This window comes from Equus caballus, unplaced genomic scaffold (genome assembly GCF_041296265.1).
Source record: "Equus caballus isolate H_3958 breed thoroughbred unplaced genomic scaffold, TB-T2T haplotype2-0000768, whole genome shotgun sequence".
NCBI lineage: Eukaryota > Metazoa > Chordata > Mammalia > Perissodactyla > Equidae > Equus > Equus caballus.
The window spans coordinates 460643-483747 of record NW_027221987.1 but is presented as its reverse complement, the minus strand read 5'-3'; the positions used below and the strand labels follow the sequence as shown (position 1 = coordinate 483747).

The 23105-nt window shown below is 56.8% G+C and overlaps 1 protein-coding gene across 1 annotated transcript; it reads right to left on the bottom strand.

The window, feature by feature from the left end:
• Positions 1–868: 868 nt before the first annotated feature.
• LOC138922318 (ral guanine nucleotide dissociation stimulator-like) lies at positions 869–10866 on the bottom strand. The gene is made up of 14 exons (XM_070259063.1): positions 10668–10866; positions 10113–10229; positions 9058–9248; positions 7493–7605; positions 6998–7359; positions 6000–6215; positions 5537–5640; positions 4993–5059; positions 3408–3461; positions 2915–2989; positions 2318–2350; positions 1831–1952; positions 1521–1624; positions 869–1195 (listed from the first exon to the last, which is right to left on the bottom strand). The coding sequence occupies exons 1-14, from the start codon at positions 10800–10802 to the stop codon at positions 1038–1040; spliced, it is 1851 nt and encodes a 616-aa protein (XP_070115164.1). The 5' UTR covers positions 10803–10866; the 3' UTR covers positions 869–1037.
• Positions 10867–23105: the final 12239 nt, after the last annotated feature.

Here is a 23105-nt window from a genome sequence, read left to right as displayed (position 1 = left end):
ACCCTGCCAGGGAGGAGTGGCCACGAGGTACGGGACAGAGAGGCCGAGGCATTCGAGGGAATTTCTGCCCTTCCAAGAATTGCAGAAGGAAGTGCACGGAGGCAGGAAATCCTGGTGGACAAGGAGCAGTGATGCGTCGGGAAGGATGCCCAGATGTAGCCTTCAAAGCTGCATCACAGATCTGTCCCCCTGGATACCAAACTTGCAGGGAAAGGAATTCAGAGCCGTGGACCAGGATCCCAGAGGATTCCAATCCAGGTGAAGGGTGAACATGGAGCCCCCAGAGGGGCCGGGGGAGGGAGGGTCCTGCCTGCCCTTAGTCCATCTGCACATGACCTTCTCCGGCCTTGACCCTCCACATGCACGTTTTGAGCTTTTACATCGTTCTCTGCACTTAGAGCTGCTGCTGTCCAGAGCCTCATTAGAAAACGACAAGTTCCTAACATCTGGTGAAGAGGAACCTCCACAAGAGAAGCCGAAAACGTGGCCTCTCCTCCAAAGGGGTGGAAAAGCAGCCACTGTCCTGGGGCAGGTCGTGGTGCTGGCCCGTGCCATTTTAAAGACACCCGCATTCCAGTGGTTGTTGCTCTGCCTGTGAAAGTACCTCCACCCTCTAAATGCCAGGAGCTCTGGGTGCTGTCTCTGCTCCTGGCCCACGTGAACCACACTGAAATGAAGCCGTCCTCTGAGTAAGGGGGGGCGCGGAGGTGTCCCTCAGTATCCAGGGAGGGGCCTGGCCCTTCTCCCTTCTCTCACATACAATAAGCCGAGACCCTGCAAGATTTCTTCATTCCAGGAGGAACGCGAGAGTCTGTGTCTCCTTGACACGAGCACAGGAGGGGAAAGAACCAGACCGTGACTCGCAGGCTGGAACAGAAACAGGATTTTAACATCAAATTCAAAACTAGCACTAACTACTAACACGAAAGAAATACGGCCCCTTCCCAAGTGGTAAACAGGCGCTGGGGTGGAGCTGCCAGGCCTGTGGGGTGGGGTCGTCCCCTCCCTCTTGGGCTCCAGGGCTCCCAGGAAAAGGCTTAGAATGTTCTTCTCCCCATCAGCATGGGAGGAGCCGGCCTGGGGCCCCGCGTGTTTCCCAGCCGCGTCCCCGCCGCTGAAGAGCAGGCTGCACTCGAGCTGTTGGAAGGACCGGGATCTGCCACTGTTGCTGGGTTCTGCGTCAGGGGTCTGGTGACTGAAGAGAAGACACTGATGATTGGGGGGGTCACACCAGTATCCCAGCCCAACACCTCAGCCCCACTGCATTCTGCTCCAAACCTTGTCCTGAGTGTTCAGTCAACACTACCCCATTGTCCCTGACATGGGAGCTGGCATTTCGCTTCACCCATTTCACAGAAGAGGAAGCTGAGTCCCACAAAGGTCAAGGGAATTGTCCCTCACAGGCCTGGTCAGCAGTGGAGCTGGGATCCCCGTGCCGGCTGTCCATCTCCCTAGGCCCGTGCTTAGCCCGAAGCTTTCCGGAGCCCCTGGCTTCAGTCCCTGCCTGTCTGGACACTCACCGAGCCCTGAGCTGAGAGACGCGCGGTTCTTCTTGGGCAGGAAAAACCGGCGCATCTTGCCGGCCCTCTCCTGTGGGGGCTCCAGGTGGCAGGACAGGCTGTAGCTAAAGGACAGAGGGGACTTTTCAGCTACCGGGAGCCACACCTCAGGTGACCCTCCCAGAGACGGCCAGCAGTTGGAGTCCCAGGGCCCCACGGGTGACCATGCGACAAGCCCCGGGACTGACCCGGAAGCCACGGGCACGGGCTCCCTGGAGCTGGCCATCAGAGAGAGTCCGCCTTGCCCTCACCAACTCCTGCCCCGCCTCACCTCTCATCCTCGCTGAGGGGCTCCATGGCCTCGAACCAGGCCCCAAATCGCTCCTCAGCCTCAATGTGGTAAAGATGGACTGCCTCCTGGAGCAGGAAGATCTGCTCGGTGACTTTGAATTCCTGGGAGAAAGGACATGATGCAGACGGGGCCTGGGTGGGGGACCGTGCTGGGGACTCAGACAGGTGAGAAGAGGGTCAAGGAGCTGGTCTGGGGTCTTGGCCCACATGGGAACCCTCCTTCCCTCCAATTCCGTGCAGGACTTGCTCGTTCTCACAGTTGGCTTGAAATAGCTCCTCCTGCAGGAAGGTGTCCTTGGTGCCAGCCCCTTCCCCCACGCACCAATGGGACGGCTTTCCCAGCTCTGGGTGCCGAACTCTCCCAAGGAAAGCAAGGCCCAAGGCATCGGGCCAGAGAAGGTCTTCCCCGGAGGAGTCTCTGATTGCCACAGCCCCACCCTCCGCACGGGGAGGCCACAGCTGCTCACCTCACTCCTTTTCTCAAAATTGATCTCATTTCCCTGGAAGGCAGAGAGCCAAAGCCCATGAGCAACAGCCCCCTTAGCCCATAGCTAGCCCCCGTCTCCACCCTTTCTCAGGTTGCACTACCAGCAGGGTCGACCAGGGAGCAGGCGCTACCAGAAACGGGAATGGGTCCCGGGCAAGACTCTGAGCTCCAGAGCAAGGAGGCCACGGGGCTATGGCTCAGGGACATTCTAAGACAGCCCTCTCTGACAGACAGACAGACTGAGGCCTCAGGCAGGAAGGGATGCTCAGCCACTCGTGTGCTTCCTGCCTTGGAGGGGCCTGGCTTCACTCCCTGCAGGGGCGGGGCCTGAGGGAGAGGCTGAGTCCAGCTCAGACACACCCTCCAGCAGCTCCGCAGTCAGGCAGCCTGGACTGGCGGCTCACCTGGATCCTATATTCACTCATCACTAAGATGGCCATGACACCCAGCTCCCGGGGTGGCTGTGAGGCCCTCACGAGAGGACTCTGCCAAGGGTTGTGAGCTCAAGCCTCAGTGCAAGTCTCTCCTCCCAAATCTCCGAATCCTGATCCCCAGCTCCACCTCCAGGCTCACTCACCTCCAGGTAATCCTCCATGTTGGTGTCCAGCAGCAGTAGGTAATTGAGGAATGTGCCAAGGAAGGGGATGAGCCCCTGTGCCAGCGGGGTGGAGACGGTGATGAGATCCCGCTCTCAGGAGCCGTCAAAGACCTCTCCTCCACTCCTCACCCCAGCCTCCTGCCCAGCCCAAGCTACCCACCTAGGCGGCCTCCCCCCAATTTCCTCCTCTTCTCTCCTCCAGGAACCCCAAACTCCTCCAGGCACCTCCCAGCAGCCGGCTCTGGCAAAACCCAGGGTACGTGGTCCCCGCCCCTCCCTGTCCCAAATCCGTTGTGCGCCCATCCGTTCCAGGCCTCCTCCTGGTCACTTCCAATGCAGGCATTTCAGGTCTGTGGCACCAGGAGCAGGGCTGGAGGAGAAAGGCTCCCTCTCTGCTGGTAGAGACCTCCGGCTAGGAAGGGGAGTCCCCTCTCCTGCGACTCCTGGGCCCCTCCTCCACAGGCACCCTTACCTTCTGGGCACCTGTGGGGCCCGTCTCCAGGCTGGTCAACATAGAGGTCGCCTCCTGCCAGGGTGTTGACAGGGCCAGTGAGCCGACGCTCCCCTCCAAGTGTCCTCCCAGACCCCTCCCAGATCGGGGACCCTGGACATGTGGCCCCAGTCACCTGGTGCCCCTGCGGCTCCCGCCTCCAGGGTGCTCTGATTCCAGAGCCATCCCAGCTCCAACACTCACTCCTGTGTGACCTTGGGCCCGCCCAGGCCTCCCTGAACCTGTTACCTCGTCTGGAAGGTTTGACGAACTCTGTCTGCCTCCCACAGTCTCCTGAGGCCCAAGCGTCATCTGACCGTCATCACTGCTCTCCGCTCAAGCCTGCCTCTGGAGCCAGGTCCAAGCTCCCCACATTCCTCCCCACCCTTGAGCCTCGGCACCCACTGTGAGGCCTGCACCACGGCTCATCTCCCTCTGGCTCCCAGATGAGGAGACCAAGGCCCACACAGGGGCAGGGACTTGCTCAGGGGGCCCCAGAGGAGAGGCTGCTCCCCCTCCCAGCCACAGGCCCCTGTCTCCTCTGCCTTCACACCACCCTCTGCCCAGCCGCTGACCACAGTGCTGTCCTCGGGACTCTCAGGCTGTGTTCGGGCCCCCAGCTGGGCCGAGCCACGGATGGAGGGAGATGAGGTGTCTCAGGAGGCCTGGTCAAGTGGCTTCTGCCAGCCCCAACGCCCAGGAGTCTCTGATCCCAGGCCGAGGCCAAGGCCTTGCTAAAGCCCTCAGCTCCCTAGGATCCCCTCAGGGAGTTCCCCTGCACAGAATTCTTTCTTCATCCGCTCAGGATGGGGACCCCGAATGCCACGTCTGACTAGCAGGGGAGGGGGCGACCAGGGCACTGCGGGGTGGCATTTCCTTTCTGTTTTACGAGGAAACTTCTGACGTCTGGGCGGGAAGGATCCCTGAAGAAGCCATCAGTTCCCTGGGCACTTGCCCTTGCCCTCCGGGGCACATGTCATCGCCAACAAGGACCTGGGTGAGCATCCCACTGGGACTGTCTGCAGCGCCCACTTTAGGGGCCAGAGTGGGGAGTCACCGAGGGGACACAGATCTGTCCCAGGTCCAGTGTCCGTCCCAAGGCTGGGAAGCCCCTGAGTGCCCCCGGCCCGTGGGATCCGGCAGTGCCCATCCCTCAGGCAGGCAGGGTGCCCTTCTTGCGAGGCACAGTGAAGACAGAAGGAGCAGTGGGGCCCTGGCTTCCTGAGCACAGACTGGGCTGACTTCGGAAGAAAGGAAGCCCGCCCACTCGCTCCAGCCAGTGGCCAGGAGGAAGATGCAGGGCAGCTGATGGAGCAGCATGGAAGCCAGACACCGGCACCTTCTGCCAGGTCCTCAGCCTCCTGGAACAGTCCAGCCCGCACCATTCTATCCCATGCCCCTGGCCTCCTGTCCCAAACTGCCCCCACCTGCCCATGGAGCTAGCACATCCCTCTTCCTGTCCATCTTTTCCTGACCAACTTCACGTGACAGGAGAACCAAAGCTCATCCTGCCGGGTCCCCTCCCCTCTCGCTCCCCCTCCTTCCAGATGTGCAGCCTCCGTCTTACCTTCACCAGCTGCCTCCTGCTCACCCACTGGTCTTTGATGAACCTCTTCAACTTTCGAGAGCTCTTCCTGAGGGGAGAGGAAAGGAGGAAAGAAAACCCGGGGCGGTTGAAGGCGAAATGCCTTTGGCTGAGAACCCGGAAGGTTCAAAGGGCCTGGGGCCTGGACGAGGGTTTTCCCCGGGTTCTTCGGAGCTCTGAGGTCACCGTGGGACTCGGGTGGAGGCTCTCCTGCGGTCACCTGGGGCCTCCATTCCCACTCCGACTGAGCACATTGTTTCTAACAGCGTTGGTTGCCGATGAGGGCTCCGTTGCTGCGAAGTACACCCTTGGAAATCTCCAGTGTGGCTCAATCCAGGATGTGACAAGGGGGGAGCCACTGCCTAGGGTCTCAGAGAGTCTCAGAGACCCGAGCAAGGAGGCCAGTCCCCATCCCTAGGGTCCGCTGCCTCCCAGATGGTCCTAGCTGAATGAGGGGTCCATGGCAGTCGCACGGGGGATGTCTGGTCCGCCCTGGTGGTGCTTGGATGGAGCACGGCCTACCCACCTGGCAACTCGTCCCCATGTCTTTTGCAGACGGCTGATGGAGGGGCTCTGCAGAGCAGACACGATGGCACGCAGGGACGCATAATTTCCAAGGACTCGGCACTCCTGAGGAAGGGAAGGGAATGAGCTGCGACGGCGGGCTGGAGCCCTGCTTCCTCTGGCTTGTGTCCCCTCGTGGGCTTCTGCTGTCCTGGATGAGGCAGATGCCCAGGGAAGCGAGGGAGGGCACACCTGGGAGCTGATGAGTAACGCTCGCGGGCAGGAAGATTTTAGCTCAACCCAGGGCGGGAAGGGAGCTTCCCACCACTGGGACCAGCACTCAAGGTCAGCAGGCCCTTGGCAGCAAGGGGCCTAGGACTTTGCCGAGGCCCAGACCACCGACTTCAAGGCTGAAAGCTGCGAGAGGAGAAGGGGCAGTCCCCCTGACTCCAGGGAGGGGCTCCCTGGGCCCTGCCGCTACTGACCTTGGCCACCTGAATCCACAGCTCGACGACTCTGGCCCTGTCCTGGGCCGTCATGCTGAGGTCCCCAAGGCACGTCGTGATGACGCAGCCGGACACGTGAAGAAACTGGTTGATAGTGGCCCGAACCGTGGGAGCCAGGTACTCCTTGCTCCCATTGGGCCGCTGGCACCACACAAAACCCAGGCAGTGGCGGGGCTCCACCTTCTTGAACAGCTCCTGGGGAGGATGGGGACTGTCACCTGACCCTGCCACACCCGAGCTCAGAGTCTGCAGGCCCCCGCAGCCCCAGGCAGGAGGCACTGGTCAGCTGCAGCTCAGGAACCTGAGGAGGTGGCCTGAAGCTTCTGGGAGTCTCTGGGTTTTGTCTGTGTCCGCTGAGGCCGCCCAGCGCAGGATGACCGAGGACCCAATAGGGGCGGGGAAGAGAAGTCCCATTGGCTCGCAGCCCAGTCTTGCTTCCCCCAAGCACCAGAACACGGCTCACACCTGCCCATCTCAAGGGGCATCTTCCACCCGTTCTCATCACCCCCTGGTCCCACTCCCCTTTCAGCTGCACGTTCCCCCGAGGCAGCAACAACCATGGGCTTTGTTTGCCTGTCTTCCATGTCGGTAAGGACGCACTAGGTGTCTAATAAGTACGGAGGCTGTTGAGGCCTCCTGGGCCGATGGGTGAGTGACCCAGGACTTGGCAGCACTCCAGTGAGCTTCCCTCCCCCACCAGAGGGCTATTCTCTGCCCCGCTTCCTCTCTGTTCGACCTCATCCATCCGCACAGCCACTCTGCCCAGCAGGTGCCCGCCCTTGGTGTGCTCTCTACTGTCCATGTGGGGACAGCAAGGACTTGGGGGCCAGAAGGTGGCCCAGGTCACCCGGTGGGTAAGTGGGGGAGCTGTGACTTGCACCCACATCGTTGGATTGCGGCTGAGGGAACAGGAGGTCTGGGGCAGCTGATGGCCCACCAAGGCGGGCCCCACCTAGCCCAAGAGCCCCGCTGCTCACCGCATCCATCCGGGTCAGCTGCTCGGCCACCAGCTTCGGAGGGAAGTCCAGCAGCTTAGGCCTCTCCTCTCTCAGCTCGGCGCTCGCTTCTGCGGTGACTTCGGCAGCTGGAGGCAGAGATCGTCCAAAAGTCAATGGCGCATCTTGCTCCAGCTCAGAAGCTGGCACTGGGGCTGAAGCTGATGGCGCTCGCTCCGGCCCTGGAGAGGCCGATGGAGGTGAGGCTGCTGGAGGTGAGGCTGCTGGTGGTGAGGCCGCCTCCAGCTCCGGCGCGGACGGTGGAACTACAGCTGGAGCTGCCTCTGGCCCCGGAGCTGGCCCTTGCTCTGGCTCTAGAGCCGGCAGGAGCTCTGGAACTGGCGCTGCAGCGGGAGAAAGAGAAAGTTTCACCTACGTACCCGACTTTACAAGACAGGAGAGACTCCGCTGTCTTGAAGGGAACCCCAGCCCGTGAACCCCACCGCAGACAGTCTTCCCAGACTGCTGTGCCCTCACCTTCCAGCTCTGCCCTCCTGGGCCCCAGATGTTGCAGCTGGACCTGGGGAAGGTAGGCAGGGCCTCCCAGGTGCGACCCAGGCCAGATGACACGCAGAGAGGCCAGCCGCATCCTGAAAGAGGGAAAGGGCGTGGGCTCCCAGAAATCCTGCATTGGGTCCAGCCAGGTTCCCACCATAGAAGACGCGGTACTGGGCGGAAGCAGTTGGGCCACAGAGCCAGAGGCCTGGCCGTCGCTTCCACACTGTCCTCCCAAGGCACCCTGCTTTGGGTCTGGGCCCTGTGCCTGCCCCTTTCCACCAGGGGGGAGTCCCACCCCGGCGCTGACTCCTGTGTGGCCATCCTGGCAGTGGCAGGCCTGCTCATCCAGCAGGTGGAACACGGGGTTTGTGTGAGTCTCTTCTTCCCACTGCCACTCTTCTCGCAAAGAGGCTGGACACAGTCCAGCCCAGCCCTCCACGCCCTTGTGCAAGTGGACTGAGGACTGAGGCCGATGTGTGAGCGGCTCGCTAACACCCCTTCTCTTCTGGGCCTGCTGGTGGTGGTCAGAAGGGGTGGCTATGGAGAAGGGGAAGCGGAGGGAGACGGGACTGTGGTGGGGATGGGTCGCCAGGGAACAGCTCAAGCCAGCCTCCCCTCTGGTTCCCAGGGGCTCTGGGACCCCACCCACAGCTCTCTTTCACTCCTATCCCCTTGCAGTAGAAGCCATCAGACCTCAGCCCTCCCAGAGGAATCAAAAGATGAGTGAGATCAGAGTTGTGCCGGGCCCGCCCCAGCCACAGTCCTCTGTCCTCTTGTTCTCCCCCAGCCCTGTTCTGTGGAGACAGGAGGCCCTCGTCTGGCACTCAAAGAACACTCAGGTCTTTAGTTGGCGCTGGGGTCCATCATGCATGAGAACGTGGGAAGAGGCCTCCAGTCGTAAAGGAGCATAGGAGGGCATCCCCTGGGACAGGCCGGGGACAGGATCTGTGGATGATATGGTGTGTGACTATCTGAGTCTCAGGCTGCTGCGGGGGTCCAGGGGCTGTGTCTGCTTCATTCACTGCGTTGTGCCAAGTGTCTCTAAAGCTCCCGCATGTCACAGGTGCTTAATATACAGTGTTCTCGAATGAACTCCAACCAGAAGCATCCCCGGTAGCTGAGTGGGCCTGGGGCCCCTCTGCGGCCCCGGAGACCCCTCCTTGGCTACTCCAAGGACCCGCCCCACGACCAGCTGCATGGAATCCCACACTCCCTGCCAGAGTGCTTTCCGTGTGCCTTTGCAAACTCAGAAAGGCCCCATCCCAGCGATGGGGGAGCAGACTGCTCTTCATCGGGGAGAGGGAAAGAATAACCAGGAACAACCACGGCACGTCTCTCAGCCCCTTCTGTAGAGCCAGGCCCCAGGGAAGCACCTGCCGTGGCTCATCCCATTCGTGCCCACCAGAACCCGATGAAGTTTATCCTCTCCCACTCCACTTTGCAGAGGAGCAATCGAAGCTCAGAGAGATGGAGGGCCGTTTCCAAGACACACAGCTGGCAGTGGGCAGAGTCACCACTGTGCTGAGGAGGGGCTGGGCACTCACGTAGCAAGTAGGTGGTCCAGGACCCCGTGGGAGGTGAGGACAGCCGCGCAGTCAAACACGATGGTGGTGACGTTGGCCATGTTTCGAGGCGCCAAGGCTGGTCCTATGGACGGCGGCAGCCTCTCCAGCAGGCCTGCCTGGAGGGCCCGCATCCTGCAGGCCTCATTCCGCTGCCCGAGTGACTCTCCGCGCTGGGTGAGATGAGGAAGGACACAGAGTCACCAGCACCAGCGTGAACCTCCAGGAAGTCAAGGTCTGGAGGTCCCCCAGGAACTGTGAGCCCCTCAGGGATGTGTGCAGAGGAGGGACAGGATTGCCCACAGCCAACCGGTTTCCAGGCTTGAAAAGTCCAATTTGAGTTTGGGCGGGGGGAGGATTATACAATGAGTTCCTCAGGACACTTGGCTGGCTTGGCAAGGACAGACCGCCCCGCACCAAAGCGTGCATTAAGAGCACTGACCAGCGAATCCAACACAAACATCCCCATTCTAGAGATGAGAGGACGGAAGCTTCGGGCTGCCAAGTGGCTGCTCAGGGTCCTGTGCGTCGGAACTGAGAACCGCCCTAAGCCAGGGCTGCAGGACTCCCCCGCTCCCCCACCTGAGGCTTCATGTGCTCCTGACATGAAGGGAAATGTCTGGTGGGAACCTCAGCCCTCCCCAGTCGGGAGACAGTGCACGGGCAGACAGACGCTGTGAGGATCTGGCTGACTACAAGAAAGGACGCTGGTTTTTCTTTCTTTTACACGAAAGGGAGGTTTGAGACCCTCGTTACAGAGGTTTCAGATTCAGAAAATGGCAGATTTCAAAGATGCCCCTGGCCGAGTGTGAAGCGCAAACATCAGTGTTTTGTCTACTCCGCCTAGGGTTAGGAAAGAGCGACTTCCCACCCTCCTAGGTAGCTGGTGAGGAGGCGTGGAAGTCCAGATTCCTTTGGGACTGGGCCCTTGGGACACTCCAGTGGGAAAGCCCTGGGCGGGTCCAGGGGAGGGCTCCAGATTTGACTCTGGATTGTGGACACACCCCGGTGATCTCAGGGCCCCGGGTGTCACTCACTCTCCCCTCAGTCCAGCCCCGGGCAAGGTCGGTGGTCTGCTGCACTTGCCCCCTGTCCAGGGAGATGGAGCCGTAGGACCCATGCGCCAGCTCCTGGACCATCTCCTGGGTGGAGCTCTGCAAAGACAGCGTCCGGTGGCCGCGGCGGCAGGTAGCAGGGGCCTGCCTGCACTTGCCCACAGGGGGAAAACTCTCCCGCACACCGAGCACAGACAGAGGGGCATCCGCATAGACCTCCAGACAGGGAGCGAATGAGATGACACCTCACGGGCTTGGGATTCACCTACGGGTAGGGCGGCTTGGCTCCCAGCACTCACCTTCCATCCTGCCAGCCACCACCTGGGATATGAACACGACATACCGCCAGGCTTCCAAGCCCTAACCGTCTGCTCCCGTCCAGGGTAGCTCCACGCTCATCCCTGCCTTCCGTCACTCCATGCCCGCCAACACACACACACAATAAGGGTCAAGGGGTGTGGGGCTGCCCGCATGGGAGGGTGGGATCACACTTGTGGCCTGACCCGGAGTGGCCCGCCCTGGGCTGCCTTGTGTTACCTGAGGGTTCCTTCTTCCGAATGGCCTGAGGTCTTGGAGGTGCGGTCTCAGCCAGTGTCGACAGCGCTGGAGAAGACTGTCATTGTTGGCTCTCTGTGCGCCAGAGCCTCGCAAAGAGGGGATACATGAACACATCCTCCTGTGTCGAGTGTCTCTGGTCAAATGGGCTATGTGTACAAAATGGCTGCCTGGTGACCAGAGTTCTAAGCTCTGTTGGGGTCGGTCGCCAAGGAAGTGAGGTCATGTCTCCAAGGTTCCAGGATGGGGGGCCCTTCCCTCCATCAGACCCACCCAAAGCCCCCTCGGGGCTGTTGACCGCTCACCCTCCTTGCCCGTGTCATCTCCCGAGCTGTACAGAAAGTTCCATCACAGCCCTCCCCACAGCTCCTTGGGATCGGAACCAGCGCCCCAGCTTTGAAGAGAGAGCGCCCCAGTTCGGATCTCCTTTTTCCTAGCAGTTCTGTGTCCTGGAAAAGCCACTGTGCCTCTCAGGGCCTCCCCAGTCTCCCAACCTGCACGATGGGATGGCGCTAGAAACACATTCCCAGGGACGTCTTCGGGTGGACATGTGATAACGCCTCCCATATCTGGGAGGTGGTGCCGCCTGGGTCTGGTCCCCGAACTTAGAGGTGGAAGAATTACAAGAAGGGGTGGATGCAGTCGGGAATACCTCTCCAAACAGGCCTGGATTCCAGCCGTGTGATTTGGGAAAAGTCACTGCCCCTTGGGGGCTCCTTGTCAGGTCTCTGCACCTTCAAGGGTTGGAAGTTCGAGGAAATTCAGATATTGTCATTCACTAGCATTCAACCTTTCCCAGTCTCCTGTTGGCCTTAGAACCAGACCCAAGCGCCTCATTGTCGGCCTATGTGGTGGGCAGCCTCCACCAAGGCTCCCAGCGCTCCCTCCCTCCTGCTGTGCACATCCTTGTGGAACCACTACATCCTGAGTAACTGGTTTCTGAGCAATAGAATACAGCCCAGCTGATGGAATGTCACATCCAAGTTTTAATTACAAAAACTCTGTCACTTCCCTCTTGCTTGCTTTCCTGAGTTCCCTCCCTTTATCTCCCCCTCTGTTTCCATCTCTTGCGCTCTCTCTCTGTCACATTTCTGGAAATGAGATAGCAAGTGGCGATGATTTCAGTTGCCCTATGTAGAGGCCAAGGGAGGCGAGATCTGAGGGAGCGCCCAGCCAACAGTCACATGGAGACTCAGACTCTCAGTCCCAATGACTCCTGACACCACCCGTGTGAGTGACTTGGGAGCAAATCCTCCCCTAGTCTAGCCTCAGTTGAGACTGAAGGTCCTGCTTCACGGAGACCTGGAGGCAGAGGCTCCCAGCTAAGCCGTGCCCAATGCCTAGACCACGGAAACCGGGAGAAGTTCAATATTCGTACTTCAGAGGTGCAACTTTTGGGAGCAGTGTTGTGAGAGAGAAACCCAAATGAACGCAGACTACCGGGTTCCCCGGTCTGGCCCCATTAACCGCCGCCCCTGCCGCAGCTCCTGTTGCTTCTCAGGCTCCCTCCAGCCGCCTGGGCAGCTTTCTGACCTCCTCTGCTCACGCTCACTTCTGCCCCAGAGTCTCAGCACCAACAGCGCCTTTCCCCCGACTCCCTGTTCCCGGACCTACGCAGGCGTGGCTCAGTCTTGTCCTTCTGGTCACAGCCTAGGTCACTTCAGTGAGGCCTTTCAGAATCTCCCAGGCACAGTCTCTGCCACCACACATCTCACATCTGGAAGCGTCTTCAATTGTTTCCTCCTTCTTGCTCCCATTTGGATAAAGTGAGCCCAGGACGAGGGGCTGTCTGCTTTGGCTGAAGGAGATGTAATTCCTTCTGGTTACCCCGGGCACACGGCTGTCTCCTCCAGGCTGAGTTTTTCCCACCACCAGTCCGTCGGGAAGGCGCACTAGCCTTCCCTCTCTCCCGTGGGGCAGGTGTCCCAGGAACACGGTGAGCCGTCCTCTCTCCCTGTCATGCAGCACCAGCCCCTCACCCCACGGCCAGAGAACTAGCACCCGGTCTGAGACTCCACCACATCCTGAATTCAGTTACTGCTGAGACCCTCCCATCCATTTGGGGATTCCCTGGTACCTCCTGAGGGCGTCTTTCCCTGAGACCCCACTCCCAGCCTGCCCTTGCTTATTCCAGTAACAATGGCCTTTCCTCAGAGCCCCCCCAGTCTGGAGAAGAAATGTGTTGAAAGGTTCTCCGTGTTAATTTTCAGGGCCGGGGGAAATTGGTAGAAGTAATTTGGGTGTTTCTGTGCAATAGTTCCCAGGAAGAAGATTCAGCCCTAAAAACAAATGAACTTCTGACACATGGTACAACGTGGATGAACCTTGCAAACCTTACGCTCAGTGAAATAAACGCAACCCAGAAAGACACCTATGATACGGTTCCCCTTACATGACGTGCCGAGCACAGGCAAATTCATCGAGATGGAAGGAAGAATAGAAGTTCACAGGGGCTGGAGCTGAGGGTCATGGGGAGGCAGTGTTTAATGGGGACAGAGTTTCTGTTTGAGATGATGAAAAGAAGTCTTGGAAATGAACACGGTGATGGTTGCGCAGTATTGTGAATGCATTTGATGCCACTGAATTGTCCACGGAAAAATGGTTCAAATGGCCAAGTCTAGGTTATGCATACTTTGCCACAATCAAAAGGCACTTAAAAATGCAGCGGGGGGTCAAGATGCAGGTTCTGGGGCCCTCAAGTCAGCATATGGGCCAGGTAGGTGTCCAGGGTCTGAGATCTTGGACCCTGGTGAGGCTCTGGAGTGGTCCTGATTGATGCTAGTTTACAAGTTCAAAGTAACAGGATTGGAGCAATTTCACCGATTGGGGGATAAGAAAGGAAACAACTGCATTCAGTCCCATCCAACGTGGAAGAGACCTTTTTCTTAATGGGAAGCAAATGTCAGTCCTTCAAGGAAGTCACTTCTCAACGTCTCTACCCCTCCCCAACCCCACCCGCTACTCCCAGAAAGACGCCGCAGTGCAGAGCTCGGGTACCGTGGTTGTGGCCTCATCCGTGAGTCATGTTTGGGGTCAGATCCCCTGTTTTCCTTCCCCAGCCATGTGACCCTGGGCATGTCACTCAACATGACTGAACCTCCATTTCTTCAACCGTAAAATGGGGAGAATCATCCTGGTAGGGAAATTATGAAGGTCACAAGACTTTCTCAGAGGAGGTAGCACATGGCAGAGGCATTATGCTGAGAGCCGCGCCCCACAGGTCACACGTTTTCTGATTCTGTTGATACGACCTTCTCAAAACAACAGCATTATAAAGATGGAGAACAGATGAGTGAAGGCCAGGGGCTGGCCGGGCAGATGTGACTATGAAAGAGCAGCACGAGGGAGGGCTTGTGGGGATGGGACAGTTCTGTGTGTGGATTGCAGTGGTGGTGGCGCAAATCTGCATGTGTCATAAAATGGCATAGAACCGCGCGCGCGCGCATACACGCACACGCGCGCACACACACACACACCGCCCAGTGAGCTCATGTCAAACTAGCGACATCAGAAGTCTGCGGTCTGTGGGTTTAACACTGTCAATTCATGTCCTGGTCGTGACACTGTACTAGAGTCCCGCAAGATGTTAACCCCCGGCAGAAGCTGGTGGAAGGGTCCAAGGCACTCTGTACTATTTTTGTTGCAACTTCATGTGCTTTCATATTTATTCAAAGGGAAAAGTTAACAGTGAAAGACACAACAGGACACAGCCTGGCACGTAGTAAGTGGCAAACAACACGGTTCTCGGTGACAATTCTTTGCGATTGTAATTGCACGTTCATTTCCAGTCTCTCTCCATACACAGTGACCTTGGTGAGGGACGGACACACCTCACTAACGTCGTCTGCCCTCTGCCCAGCACAGAGCACGCGCCCACTCAATATTTGTCCACTAAATCCCCCGTGGTCCCTGCGCCAGGTGTTCTTACGTCCACGTTCACGGACCCTCCACGACAACCTTAGGCAGTGTTATTCTTCGTGCTGGGCAGGTGAGGAAACTGAGGCACAGAGAGGGAAAGTAAATTGTTCCAGGTCAACACACTGGACCGACGAGGAGGTGCCATGCCCTGCTCTGGAGGAGAGCAGAGGCTGTCCATGGCAGCTCCAGGGTCCCTCACGGCGGCTCCTCTCTGCGACTGCCAGGTCCTAACTTTGAGGCCAAATAGCTTGACTTCCTAGAGGGAGCTGGAGAGAGAAGTCACCTACCTGTGGCGCTGGGGGAGGTCGGTGGCACCAGTGGGTTCTGTGGGAGGAGCATGGAGGTCACAGCAGCTGAGGAGAAATGGTCTGGAGTGAGACCGGGGACTCCGAGGGGGGGGCATGGAGGCCACCGCGTGCATCTTTCCTATCCAGCCTGAGCCACTGATTGCGGGTCCTCTGGCTTCTTCTCCCGTGGGTGCCCTGGGATGAGGAGATCAGTCGCTCTCCCTAAGGGGCCTGCAGCACACGGTCATCAGAGCCCTGAGGACTCACCGCGGGGAGTGAGGGCTGAGGTCCGATGTGTAACCTGCTGTGAGAAAAGGAGACAGAATTGGCATGCAAGAGGGGCACGAATGTCCAAAATACAGCCCGAGGACCACCAGCCCCACCCACAACTGACACTTCCAGTCTACACGGTTCCACATTAGGATTTAGGAGCAACTATCTCTTATTCCTAAAAGGCTGACAAATCAAAGATCCAGTCCCTGTTTTCATGAGTTTACAATTTATGTGTGAGATCAATGCGCTAACCTTGCTCGAACATGGGTTTGCAAATTGTGCTCTTCAGGTTCCAGAGGTATTTAGAGGTGCTGGCAGGGAGAGAGAGGAATAGCCAGACTCTTGAATGCCCATTGGCTTCAGAGGGATACTCTCTTTCATCTGACTGGAGAAAGGCTTCTGTGCCTCAGGCAAGGGGACGAATCACAGCCCCAGAGTGCAGAGCTGCAAAGGGAAGAGAAGGATTCACAAAGTGCAGGGCCTTGGGGTCCCTGAGCCTTGAGGGAGGTTGCTCAGCTGGAAGACTAGACACACAGGATGGCTCCTGAGGAACACTGGAGAGTGCACATCCTCCTGGGGCCCATCCTTAGCTTCAGTATGGGGTTACTAAATAGATGCTCCCCAACGACGTAGAGGCTGTCGCTGTCCAGGATGAAGGAGCCCAGCTGAGTGCCCCCACAGGTCTCATGTCTCAGCTTCCGTGACAGCCCCTCTTTTTCCAGCTTAAGGCCCACAGTGTCAGGATGGTGAGTGAGGACAGTATCATCTCCGCCGGCTGTTGCAGTTTTCTCAGGCCTGGAGCTGGAGGGACACAGGCATGGGGAGGTGGGGACTCCAGGCAGGGGCGCTGAAACGCCTCCCTGAGGGAGGGGACAGAGACAGCAGGAAGACTGACGGGCAGCTTGGAACAGCCTTGGTGCTGGGGGAGGGTTGTAAGTGAATAGGACAGCCAAGGTCCCTGAACACAGAGGACGTAGCACCTCCAATTGTTGGTGTCGGTGCTCAACTCTGAAAGGACGTTCATGATACGGCAACGCACACCCTAACAACAAAGCATGCGGCAGCGAGCGGAGGAGGACTCTGGGCACAGGACCAGGTGAAGCAAGGCAACATCAAGTTGCTTAAATTGCAGCTCTGCCACTCACTTTCTGCATGCCTCTGGGTAAGTCTCCCAACCCCTCTGGCTCCTTTTCTTCATCTGTCCAGTGAGGTGAGAGTTCAGACCTCACAGCACTTAGCACTAGTAACTGTTCGATGAAAAGCGGCCATTTTCCTTAGGTATTAATAGGGCCCGCATTCTTGGTGTCAATGGACCTGGCAGGGAGAGAGACTGAGCCTTTTGAAGGCAACACTTAGGGCAAGCAGCCGTCCTGGGATGGAGGCGGCGATTGGGCTGTGTGGGATCTCAGAGCCAGAAACATCTCAGGGCCAGTGGAAAGGGAAGACACGCTGCATCACGGCTGCAGGACAATGGCGAGGACCTTTGGAGCTGGGTCGTTTCATCCTCAGACAAACGGGTTCACGACTGGGAGGTTCACACGAGGGCTGAGGCCACCCAAGTGCTCCTGCGGGGGTTCCCACGTTGAAACAATAGATAATGCTTCTAAAAGATTGATCAACATGCTCTTGTCCTGAGAAGAGTGGGGAGAGGCTCAGTAGCTGTGCACTGTTTCCTCATGAGATGCCTCTGTCCTTCGTAGTCCTTTTGGGGTTGCTTAACACTTGTCGTTTCAGCAGGTGCCCTTGCCCTGGAGGGAAGAGATAGCAGGGCTGCTGAGCGTTGGGCTAGAGTTTCAGTCTAGGGGGCCGGCCCCGTGGCCAAGTGGCTGAGTTTATGTGGTTTGCTTTAGTGGCCCAGGGTTTCACCCGTTTGGATCCTGGGTGCGGACCTGGCACCACTCATCAGGCCACGCTGAGGCCGTGTCTCACATAGTGCAACTAGAAGGATCTGCAACTAGAATAGACAGCTATGTACTGGGAGGCACTGGGGAGAAGAAGAAGAGGAGGAAAGAAAACAACGTTTAGCAAAAGAATTTCAGTCTTGTCTCTCCTGTGTGTGAGGACCTCCACATTCCCAATCTTTGTTCCTCATAGCTGTCTCATTTCATCTTTTCTCTCGGTTTCTTTCTGTCGTTAACCACTTCAGACACTTGTCTGTTCTACTAATGTCCTAACCTCTATCAGGCCTTTATCCTGCCTCTTCCTGCAGAGCAGCTATGCCTGGCACCTCACTGCCGTTCAAATCTCAGCTCAACCATCAGCTGCTCTGAAAGACCTTGCCAGACCACCTTCTATGAAGTAGCACTTCTGAATACACACCTGGCCCTCAGGTTTTCTCTTCCCATATCACCCTGAGTATTTCTTTCATGGAATTTACTATCATTTGCTGTATTCAGTCTTTATGCATTTGTCACCTTGGCGCCGAGTACCTAGTTGACACTCGCTTTATGCTGCTTGCTGGAATGAATGCATGAATGTAGCAATGTCTGTACGTGTCCACATTTGTGGGTTCTATTTGAACAGACAGAAAATCTTTCTGGATCTTAGTCATGACTTTGACTCTAGCCCTGTCTCCTCATCTGGCCCCAATGTGGATCTGAGAGCCCCTGAGTTTCCAGGAACCTGATATAGAGGCTTGATTGATGCCGTGGAACCTGTCGTACCCCAGCTCTGAAGATTCATTTTTAAAATTGAGTCCATGGGGGCTGGCCCGGTGGCGTAGCAGTTAAGTGTGCACACTCTGCTTCAGCGGTCTGTGGTTCCGGTGAACTGGCCCACTCAGCTCCCAGGCGTGGACCTATGTACCACTTCTCAAGCCACGCTTTGGCAGGCATCCCACGTATAAAATAGAGGAAGATCAGCACAGATGTTAGCTCAGGGCAAATCTTCCTCAGCACACAAGGAGGATTGGCAGTGCATGTTAGCTCAGGGTTAATCTTCCTCAAAAAAAAGAAGAAAAAAGTCAAGTCTATGAGTCTTTTTCATGCTTGTGTCCTGACCCAGGCTGGGCCTCCCCATCCCTTAATCCTGCCATGTGAGTCTGGAGTCATGGGATATAAACCGGAGTCCTGAAATTTGAATTCCGCCTTCAGGAATTCTTTGTTTCGTGAGTCAAGACCCTGCACATTTTCTACATGCTGTAGACATGATGCACACTCTCCACTTCCTCACCGCTCCATCCTGACCAGCTCAACCATTTGTGTAACATGCCTAGTTCCAGCAGAATGTTAAATATGTGACATGTGCTACAGACCAAGTTATGTCTGCGCGCCCCCAGAAGGATTCCTGAGCAGTAGAGCACAGTGGTCACATGGTTTTTGGGGGGTCTGACAGGCCTGTGTTCCGATCCTAGTTCCCTGCTTCAAGACTGTGTGTCCCTGACCAGTTGCTAAACATCTCTGTGCCTCGGCCACCTCATCGGTCAATCGGAAGGGCTCAGTTTGCTTTTCTGCAGAACCAATTTAGCCCACATTCTGCTGGATAGTGATTTGTTCTGAATGCTGCTGGGAAGTTCTCCTGCCGGGGCTGGCTCAGCTGATCTCAGCTGAGGCTCACTGATGTGCCTGCGGTCGGCCGCTGGCTGGCGGACCTCGGGTCTCCCGCACATTCTCTCATCCCCCAGTGGGCACCTTGGGCTCATTGAGCTGCTCCGAGTTCCAGGAGCAGCAAGAAATGGCAAGCCCTAGTGTACACGTGCTTCCCAAGCCTCTGCTTCCGTCACATTCACTAACATCCATTAGCCAAGGCCTGTCATGTGGCCGAGCCCAGATTCAAGAGATGGGGAAGTAGACTCTGCTTCTCACTGGGGAGAGGAATTTGTGTGAGGATGAAAATGAAAAGTGCTTAGCAAAGGTCCCGACATGTAGACAACAAGCGGTAAAGGACTCGCACCCTTTCTTACACCCAACTGTGAGAAGGACCCCAGCACGTGGGAACCCCAGCATGAGCACTTGGGTGGCCTCAGCCCTCGTGTGAACCTCCCAGTCGTGAACCCGTTTGTCTGAGGATGAAACGACCCAGCTCCAAAGGTCCTCGCCATTGTCCTGCAGCCGTGATGCAGCGTGTCTTCCCTTTCCACTGGCCCTGAGATGTTTCTGGCTCTGAGATCCCACACAGCCCAATCGCCGCCTCCATCCCAGGACGGCTGCTTGCCCTAAGTGTTGCCTTCAAAAGGCTCAGTCTCTCTCCCTGCCAGGTCCATTGACACCAAGAATGCGGGCCCTATTAATACCTAAGGAAAATGGCCGCTTTTCATCGAACAGTTACTAGTGCTAAGTGCTGTGAGGTCTGAACTCTCACCTCACTGGACAGATGAAGAAAAGGAGCCAGAGGGGTTGGGAGACTTACCCAGAGGCATGCAGAAAGTGAGTGGCAGAGCTGCAATTTAAGCAACTTGATGTTGCCTTGCTTCACCTGGTCCTGTGCCCAGAGTCCTCCTCCGCTCGCTGCCGCATGCTTTGTTGTTAGGGTGTGCGTTGCCGTATCATGAACGTCCTTTCAGAGTTGAGCACCGACACCAACAATTGGAGGTGCTACGTCCTCTGTGTTCAGGGACCTTGGCTGTCCTATTCACTTACAACCCTCCCCCAGCACCAAGGCTGTTCCAAGCTGCCCGTCAGTCTTCCTGCTGTCTCTGTCCCCTCCCTCAGGGAGGCGTTTCAGCGCCCCTGCCTGGAGTCCCCACCTCCCCATGCCTGTGTCCCTCCAGCTCCAGGCCTGAGAAAACTGCAACAGCCGGCGGAGATGATACTGTCCTCACTCACCATCCTGACACTGTGGGCCTTAAGCTGGAAAAAGAGGGGCTGTCACGGAAGCTGAGACATGAGACCTGTGGGGGCACTCAGCTGGGCTCCTTCATCCTGGACAGCGACAGCCTCTACGTCGTTGGGGAGCATCTATTTAGTAACCCCATACTGAAGCTAAGGATGGGCCCCAGGAGGATGTGCACTCTCCAGTGTTCCTCAGGAGCCATCCTGTGTGTCTAGTCTTCCAGCTGAGCAACCTCCCTCAAGGCTCAGGGACCCCAAGGCCCTGCACTTTGTGAATCCTTCTCTTCCCTTTGCAGCTCTGCACTCTGGGGCTGTGATTCGTCCCCTTGCCTGAGGCACAGAAGCCTTTCTCCAGTCAGATGAAAGAGAGTATCCCTCTGAAGCCAATGGGCATTCAAGAGTCTGGCTATTCCTCTCTCTCCCTGCCAGCACCTCTAAATACCTCTGGAACCTGAAGAGCACAATTTGCAAACCCATGTTCGAGCAAGGTTAGCGCATTGATCTCACACATAAATTGTAAACTCATGAAAACAGGGACTGGATCTTTGATTTGTCAGCCTTTTAGGAATAAGAGATAGTTGCTCCTAAATCCTAATGTGGAACCGTGTAGACTGGAAGTGTCAGTTGTGGGTGGGGCTGGTGGTCCTCGGGCTGTATTTTGGACATTCGTGCCCCTCTTGCATGCCAATTCTGTCTCCTTTTCTCACAGCAGGTTACACATCGGACCTCAGCCCTCACTCCCCGCGGTGAGTCCTCAGGGCTCTGATGACCGTGTGCTGCAGGCCCCTTAGGGAGAGCGACTGATCTCCTCATCCCAGGGCACCCACGGGAGAAGAAGCCAGAGGACCCGCAATCAGTGGCTCAGGCTGGATAGGAAAGATGCACGCGGTGGCCTCCATGCCCCCCCTCGGAGTCCCCGGTCTCACTCCAGACCATTTCTCCTCAGCTGCTGTGACCTCCATGCTCCTCCCACAGAACCCACTGGTGCCACCGACCTCCCCCCCCAGTGCCACAGGTAGGTGACTTCTCTCTCCAGCTCCCTCTAGGAAGTCAAGCTATTTGGCCTCAAAGTTAGGACCTGGCAGTCGCAGAGAGGAGCCGCCGTGAGGGACCCTGGAGCTGCCATGGACAGCCTCTGCTCTCCTCCAGAGCAGGGCATGGCACCTCCTCGTCGGTCCAGTGTGTTGACCTGGAACAATTTACTTTCCCTCTCTGTGCCTCAGTTTCCTCACCTGCCCAGCACGAAGAATAACACTGCCTAAGGTTGTCGTGGAGGGTCCGTGAACGTGGACGTAAGAACACCTGGCGCAGGGACCACGGGGGATTTAGTGGACAAATATTGAGTGGGCGCGTGCTCTGTGCTGGGCAGAGGGCAGACGACGTTAGTGAGGTGTGTCCGTCCCTCACCAAGGTCACTGTGTATGGAGAGAGACTGGAAATGAACGTGCAATTACAATCGCAAAGAATTGTCACCGAGAACCGTGTTGTTTGCCACTTACTACGTGCCAGGCTGTGTCCTGTTGTGTCTTTCACTGTTAACTTTTCCCTTTGAATAAATATGAAAGCACATGAAGTTGCAACAAAAATAGTACAGAGTGCCTTGGACCCTTCCACCAGCTTCCGCCGGGGGTTAACATCTTGCGGGACTCTAGTACAGTGTCACGACCAGGACATGAATTGGCAGTGTTAAACCCACAGACCGCAGACTTCTGATGTTGCTAGTTTGACGTGAGCTCACTGGGGGGGGTGTGTGTGTGTGCGTGTGCGTGTATGCGCGCGCGCGCGGTTCAATGCCATTTTATGACACATGCAGATTTGCGCCACCACCACTGCAATCCACACACAGAACTGTCCCATCCCCACAAGCCCTCCCTCGTGCTGCTCTTTCGTAGTCACATCTGCCCGGCCAGCCCCTGGCCTTCACTCATCTGTTCTCCATCTTTATAATGCTGTTGTTTTGAGAAGGTCGTATCAACAGAATCAGAAAACGTGTGACCTGTGGGGCGCGGCTCTCAGCATAATGCCTCTGCCATGTGCTACCTCCTCTGAGAAAGTCTTGTGACCTTCATAATTTCCCTACCAGGATGATTCTCCCCATTTTACGGTTGAAGAAATGGAGGTTCAGTCATGTTGAGTGACATGCCCAGGGTCACATGGCTGGGGAAGGAAAACAGGGGATCTGACCCCAAACATGACTCACGGATGAGGCCACAACCACGGTACCCGAGCTCTGCACTGCGGCGTCTTTCTGGGAGTAGCGGGTGGGGTTGGGGAGGGGTAGAGACGTTGAGAAGTGACTTCCTTGAAGGACTGACATTTGCTTCCCATTAAGAAAAAGGTCTCTTCCACGTTGGATGGGACTGAATGCAGTTGTTTCCTTTCTTATCCCCCAATCGGTGAAATTGCTCCAATCCTGTTACTTTGAACTTGTAAACTAGCATCAATCAGGACCACTCCAGAGCCTCACCAGGGTCCAAGATCTCAGACCCTGGACACCTACCTGGCCCATATGCTGACTTGAGGGCCCCAGAACCTGCATCTTGACCCCCCGCTGCATTTTTAAGTGCCTTTTGATTGTGGCAAAGTATGCATAACCTAGACTTGGCCATTTGAACCATTTTTCCGTGGACAATTCAGTGGCATCAAATGCATTCACAATACTGCGCAACCATCACCGTGTTCATTTCCAAGACTTCTTTTCATCATCTCAAACAGAAACTCTGTCCCCATTAAACACTGCCTCCCCATGACCCTCAGCTCCAGCCCCTGTGAACTTCTATTCTTCCTTCCATCTCGATGAATTTGCCTGTGCTCGGCACGTCATGTAAGGGGAACCGTATCATAGGTGTCTTTCTGGGTTGCGTTTATTTCACTGAGCGTAAGGTTTGCAAGGTTCATCCACGTTGTACCATGTGTCAGAAGTTCATTTCTTTTTAGGGCTGAATCTTCTTCCTGGGAACTATTGCACAGAAACACCCAAATTACTTCTACCAATTTCCCCCGGCCCTGAAAATTAACACGGAGAACCTTTCAACACATTTCTTCTCCAGACTGGGGGGGCTCTGAGGAAAGGCCATTGTTACTGGAATAAGCAAGGGCAGGCTGGGAGTGGGGTCTCAGGGAAAGACGCCCTCAGGAGGTACCAGGGAATCCCCAAATGGATGGGAGGGTCT

Bases quoted from the DNA above. Each gene is read 5' to 3' on its own strand.
- LOC138922318 (XM_070259063.1), bottom strand. From the start codon at position 10,802: ATGTGTTCATGTATCCCCTCTTTGCGAGGCTCTGGCGCACAGAGAGCC. The intron at 9,249-10,112 runs GTGAGTGACACC...CATCTCACCCAG, and splicing joins GGGGCTGGACTGAGGGGAGA to CGCGGAGAGTCACTCGGGCA. The intron at 5,641-5,999 runs GTCAGTAGCGGC...TCCCTTCCTCAG, and splicing joins TGTGGATTCAGGTGGCCAAG to GAGTGCCGAGTCCTTGGAAA.